Genomic DNA, 7,083 nt, shown 5'->3' on the forward strand with positions numbered 1-7,083 from the left:
TTTGAAATTTCTAATGTGACAACTAGAATGAGAAATGTACTTTTTCCTTCCCCAGGGAAGAACATCTTGTTTCATCCCTGTAATACTAATACTTTTTAAAAGATAAGTAAAATAAAAGAATGTAAAAATCACAGTAGAAAAATAGTTTAGTTAGACATCTGTGAGATCCTTCTAAGCTAGTGTTTGTCAAAGTGTTGGTCAATAGTGCATGGACCTGAGGCATTTTGAAAAATTTACTTTTGTGGGTCAATCTCAGACCTGCCAACTTAGAATCTTTATAGAGTGTGGCCTAGGAAACCGCTTTAAAAACATAAACAACAAATGGAATAATAATGTGAGTTGAACTTTTAGAAGTGCTCACCTATGAGCTGAGCATGAAACTGAGAGCATGAATTTGAGTTTTCCTTAAGGTCTCTTGTTCCTTTTCCTAGATGGTATACTTCATCACAGCCAAGGATTTTGTGTATGTACCATTGAGCACAGTCAATTAAAAATCACTGAATGTCTACATTAAAAATAAATACACACATGATTTGTTGATATGAGTAGTAACATACTTTCAATGTGTATTAACACCATTAAATCAGTAGATAGGAAAACTCATTTCTTTTTGCTAGGAGGCTTCTCTAAGACCATGTATTTCATACATTTTCAGAATCCTTTACAAAAGCTTTTATGTATATATTAATGAATATATACACTAATAATGTCAAAATAAACATTACTTTTAATCCTATATCAATTACATTTTTATTACGTCTCTGGCCATTTAAACTGAAATACACAAAATTAAGGAATATGTATTTCTGCAGGTTTCCATTGGAGATGTATCCCAGGCAAATTAGGAATAGACCTTGGGGTTCAATTAAGATACAGACCTCAAGAGATCAAAGATTCTAATTGACCAATTCCTTTATGATGTGAGTTTGAGAATTTGAGGGAGAGATGCCGGTGTAAGACTGTGTAACAACGAGATTTCAGAAGACAATCCTTGTCATGCGACTGCTTTAGAAATACACTAAGAATAAAACTAATCCTAACACAAATCTAGGTTTGAGCTAAAAAATTAGATTTTAATTCTCAAGAAGGCACATAAACAATTACTCTGTTAACTTGGTTCTTATTTTTATTTTATCAATGGAATTTAACATATACAATACCCAGAACTGTCATAAAAACCACCAATATTCTTTTCATCAACTTCATAATATTAATAGGGGTCCATTAAATAGGAAATAGAGCTCTGTGCTAACAGCAGCAGCAGCAACAACAATAACAACACATTCAAGCCATTATATTGACAATTCATGGGATTCAGAATTGCAGATGAGGCAAACATATTTCTATGCAAAAAATTAATGGTGAATTTGGTGAATACTGCACAATGTTTTCTCTTCTTGTTGTCTGATCATAAACCTCAAAATAGGTGTAAGTTGGCTGGAAGAGAAGGGGATTTCCTTTGGTTGACTAAATCCCAGGTAAGTTTACTTTTATCATTTTCTTCTTTCTGTAACTTTGTGTATGTGTCAGTGTTTCTCACACTGAGAGACTTTTTCTTTTTACGGGCCTGCATCTTCCAGTAAGCCTTAAGGAAAATGCCTTTAATGACAGGCAAGACTAAAATGCCTTCATTGACTAAATGTTTGTTAGACAAATGAATGGGTAAATAAATAAGAACACTTATGACCACAGGAGACATTGAATTATTAAATATACTCACTATAACATCAAGTCTGTTTGGGTTACTCAAGTAGAGTGTTAAATGTCTGAAACAAACTTGCATTAATATCACATTATTTTCAGTTTTTATTTATCACGTGCATATGTCAATTGCATTAAGCAAATAAGTTCTCTAATTTCTAGTGAGATCACCTTATATTTTGATTCTTTATTTTAGATATAACAAATCACATTCATTTTACTGTTTGTAGCCTTTTTATCATTGACTTGAAAACTGCTGTTTCGCAATGAATTGACGCCTGATGTCATGGACTATCATGCACTTTCTATTGGAAACAAATGTTCACTAACTACAAACACAAAACAATTTGTGTCATAGATTAAGTTTCTCATTTGGTCTTAGCTCACAAATAGAAAGAAATTTCTAATTTTTTGATAGAAAAAAATGTACAAAGAATTTTAGCATTAACATGTAAAGTATGCAGTATGTCACTCTCTCTAGAAATAAATATGTATATATATATATACACACACATTTATATTGTTTTTTATGCAAAATTTTATTGAGTCCAAGGGGCTCAATAATTATTTATATTGTCAGTACATTGTATTACATGTATGTAATTATATTACATGTATGTATCACATGTATGGAGCTATTACATGTGTCCATATAAGATCTCATTAAGTTCCTCAAACAATGCTGTAAAGTAACTCTTAGGGGTTGAAAATTTAAGACTGTCACATGAGGTATCATTAAATTTACAAATTATAGAACCTCCTTTCCTAAATAACCTTTATGTTTCCTGAGAGTATCATATATTTGATTCCAACAGAGAAATTCCTAAGTATATGATTTTGGGCCCAATCATAGACTGGGATAGAGGATGGTATGTCTCAGGAGGAATCTTTTGAAAAATCATTCCAGATAGATATCTTTTAGAGTTCTACCAACTCCATACATTTGTGAACTTTGAATTTTTTAAGTGTCTGTCAGTTCTATAAATAAAAAAGGAAATCATATGTAAATTCTCAATCAACTTCAAGTCATTAAACATTTGCTTTCCCTTTGTTGCTCTCTCATTATTGGAGACTAAGTCAACTTTGATTATTAGATCTTTAGACTTAAATCCCTCTCTAATTTTTGTTATTGTTATCCAGGAGGTAAGTCAGGAGCCTGAGTTGATAAAATGGCTGAGGAGAATTTCACTGAGGTGACTCTCTTCATCCTCTCTGGATTTACAAATCACCCTGAACTACAAGTCGGCCTCTTCTTGATGTTTCTCTTTATTTATCTGTTTACTGTTTTGGGGAACCTTGGACTAATCATGTTAATCAGAATTGATTCTCACCTTCACACACCTATGTACTTTTTTCTTAGCAATTTAGCATTCATTGACATATTTTATTCCTCTACTATAACACCCAAGGCACTGGTAAATTTCCAGTCCAAGCAGAAAACCATCTCCTTTGTTGGCTGCTTTGTCCAAATGTACTTTTTTGTGGGTTTGGTGTGTAGTGAGTGCTTTCTTCTGGGATCAATGGCCTTTGACCGCTATGTAGCAATCTGCAATCCTTTATTGTATTCACTGGTTATGTCCCAGAAAATGTGTGCCTGGCTGGGTGTAATTCCATATATAATAGGCTTCACAAATTCTATGATATCCATCTGTGTGATAAGCAGTTTATCATTCTGTGATTCCACCATCAATCATTTTTTCTGTGACACCACAGCTCTTTTGGCCCTGTCCTGTGTAGACACATTCAGCACAGAAATGGTGATCTTTGTTTTAGCTGGGTGCACTCTTCTTAGTTCTCTCCTCATCATCACAATCACTTACACTGCCATCATCTCAGCCATCCTGAGGATCCAATCTGTAGCAGGCAGACAGAAGGCCTTTTCCACCTGTGCATCCCACCTCATAGGTGTAACTATCTTCTATGGGTCCCTGATTTTTACATATTTGCAGCCTGATAACACATCATCCCTGACGCAGGCACAGGTGGCATCTGTATTCTATACCATTGTCATTCCAATGCTGAATCCACTGATCTATAGTCTGAGGAACAAAGATGTAAAAAATGCTCTCCTGAGATTCATACACAGAAAACGTTTTCCATAATAAATCTATTCATGTTACAATTAAAACAAACCTGTATGGTTTAAGGCATTCAATCGCTCCGATAATTAGGAAAACAGTAGAGTAAACTCAAAAGGCATAACACAAACTAAACGATAACTTAGAGTCTGGAAATTTGAGAGGTAAATTATTACTTTATTTGTTTATACGGAATATTGAATCATCATATTAGGAGTTCAGTTCAGTACATAAATTATTCAGACATAGACACGCACAAGTAAGTAAGGAGGCATCTGACCGGCGATTGAATCCATCCTTGAATATCTTTGATCATGCCATCACACTGAAACGTGTTAAACAATAAATTGACTTTTCATACGGTTCGACATTCTGTTTTCTCAGCTATCAAAAAATTGAAAGTAGAAAATTACTAGATTAAGAGATTATGACTCTTAAATGTTATTAACAACAAGAAATGGTAGCTAATAGCCTGAGAGCAAAGGAAAGAGTATAAGATTAACAAAAGCAAGTATAAGCCACACAGGGGGGAGGGATGGTGAGATTGAGGTCATTTCAGTGAGGTGCAAACACTAATGATGACAACAGACATCAGGTAGTACAGAGAAATCTCTTGATAATGTTGATTCATTTTGCCATAACAGTTAAAATTTTGATCATTTATCTAAGAAATGTGATCTTTGATTACATAGAAAAGCAATGTGTTTATGAAGTGGAGTATGTTTTCCACCAAAAACAGAAGTTTAATTTCTACATAACCATAGTATGCCTCCCTAAATTCAAAGACTTCATAACCTTTTAAATGAGTGTGCACGTATGCGTATGTGTGTGTGTGTGCATGTGTGTAGATAAACGAAGCACTAGCTGTACCATAATTCCTGAGACATTTTGGAGGTGCATATGGAGATTCTCATTTCTCCAAATCAGGCAGAAAGATTTTGTTAAGTCTATAGTATTCAAAGGAGAAACTGGGTTTTTGTTTTATCTTTACTTGAAAAGAGACTTTAACATAAGCTCTGTTTAAAGATCTCTCCCACAAAATGACCACTGGCAAAGATGTATCCCTCAGTGCTGTCGGTTCTGTGCACGAATCATTGAATAGAAATCAGAGGAGTTAGACAATCACGTTTAAAATGTATGTTGAAAGGAACTGAAGATCAATTTGATGAGGTGCTCTTAAAAGAAAATGTATGTGTTTATAATATTTCGCTTCCCCCAAGAAGATTGTAAGCTCTTTGAGAGGAATTTACTTATTCACATTTGTGCTCTTCACAACATCTGGCAAAGGTGTTACATATAAAATATGTCAGTAAATATTTTCTTTACTTTTTGTTTGCTTGTGAATGGACAGTGATGAATTCATAAGGCCAAGGATTCTACCTTACTCATGTTGTATCCTTCCTTGTTGTTTGGACAATCGTGCATATTGGCATTCAAAAAATATGAGTTTAGTTGAAAATTCTATTTTTAGAATTCTTTCAAAAATATTTCTTACTTATATGTTAGAAATGGCATGGTAATTAACAGATATATTCCTTTACACATGATTTTTTCCTGAATGGTTAGAATATGGAAATAAGTATACACAGAATTATACATTGTATACATGATTTTAAATAATTGGACTGAAGTGGTTAGGCATTCTCATATATCATATGTCACAAACAAACCTTGTATAAAGAGAATCAGTCTTTAGTCTTGGGAGTGGCTTGTGAAGAAATCTGCATGTGCCTGTGTATATATTTGGTTTTGAGATTTTTAATTTTCTTCTCTGATCTATATTACGGGGGTCTGGCTTCTGCAAACTTCATTGCACAATGTAATATTTTACATTATAAGGTATTGTCATTGACAACATATGAAACATACTACACATTATTTTAAGGACAGCTTGAGAATACTGTCTATCTCATCACTCATTCCCTCTTATTAAGCCATCCTGAGATGTTTTTCCTTCTAATCACAGTGTCTGAATCAGATTGGTTGCTCTGAAGATTTCTCATCATCATCATTGAGAACTACTAAACTGATTATATTTCATTCTTTTCTCTTTATCCATCAAAGATTTTCATTCATGTATTCTAAATACAATGCTTATTTTTTAATAATTGTGTGTAACATCAGGACCTTTGCACCTTATATTTATTTACCCTGGTTCTACTTATATGTATTGTTTTTATTTTCACTTTCATTGAATATGTATTCTTCTATAGATAATTTCAAGACAATATTTAGTATTAATAAAATTACTTATCTAATAGTTCTTTTTAAATTATTAACACTTTCTTGCTGGTCACCCTGTAGGAGCAAAATTATGACACACTGTTCCTGCTTACCATAAGCAGTAGTAATATATTTTATTTGTCCATAGTTATGATTAAATGTCCACATATGTTTTTCAATATGCTCTTTATATTTGTCCCTGATATACCTCCCATCACTCTCTCTTCTAGCTGATCTTTCTGTAACTTCCCTCTAGACCCTGTGATACACATCTTTCCAGAATGGGCCATGCATATGTTTACCATTGCTTCTGTCATTCTTTCTACTGGACTCTTCCAGAACTCTTTATCTTGACCAATCCAGATAAGCAACTTCATAGTGTTTGTGCCTCTGTCCCAGAAGTGATCAGAGTATGCGAAATTTGCCAAATATCTTCTTCTATTATGCTGAAAAAAGATATTCAATTTAAAATATATTTATCAGTCTTCAAAATAAAGACATAGTTTTTCTTTCAGTCTGTTATATCTGTGATGACTTTGTAATATTCCTGTGAACCATTTGTATTCCTTGAGTTTGTGTTGTATTTCACCACCTTTCAGATTCCTTTTCCATCAAAATTATTTTTAAAAGATTATTTCACTTAACTTGTTTTATTGCAAGAAGTATTGCAGGAATTCCTGAAGAACAATTATTCAATAAAAATGAAATAAATTGAACGAAACTAACTTTTTGATATCACTTAGAGTCAGACTCACTCTCCTGTCCATACACAAAGATTAGAGGTCCATTCAGAAATGAATTGCAGATTATTATGTGACAATGGGAGAAAGTAGTGTAGAATAAGTTAGGATTTTGTTCATGATATTTGCCTTTCAAAATATTGATGTGAGGGAATGATTAGAGGAGCTATATAAAAATAATTAGTAGAAATTATCCTTTCGTAAGAGTTATTTTTAAGGGAGATCTTCATTTGTAAGGATGTCTCCCTCTAGGTACCAGGAAGAGCAGGATGACTAAATCTTCAGAAACTCTTTCAGTGGAGAAAGCATGAAATTAAAACATCCTTGTTTACTTTTCTTTT

The 7,083-nt window shown here is 33.1% G+C and overlaps 1 protein-coding gene across 1 annotated transcript; it reads left to right on the forward strand.

Moving 5' to 3' along the window:
- Positions 1-2,870: 2,870 nt before the first annotated feature.
- LOC139040726 (olfactory receptor 8I2) lies at positions 2,871-3,803 on the forward strand. Its single transcript, XM_070487489.1, has one exon. The coding sequence runs from the start codon at positions 2,871-2,873 to the stop codon at positions 3,801-3,803; it is 933 nt and encodes a 310-aa protein (XP_070343590.1).
- Positions 3,804-7,083: the final 3,280 nt, after the last annotated feature.

This window comes from Equus asinus, chromosome 17 (assembly GCF_041296235.1).
Source record: "Equus asinus isolate D_3611 breed Donkey chromosome 17, EquAss-T2T_v2, whole genome shotgun sequence".
Lineage (NCBI taxonomy): Eukaryota > Metazoa > Chordata > Mammalia > Perissodactyla > Equidae > Equus > Equus asinus.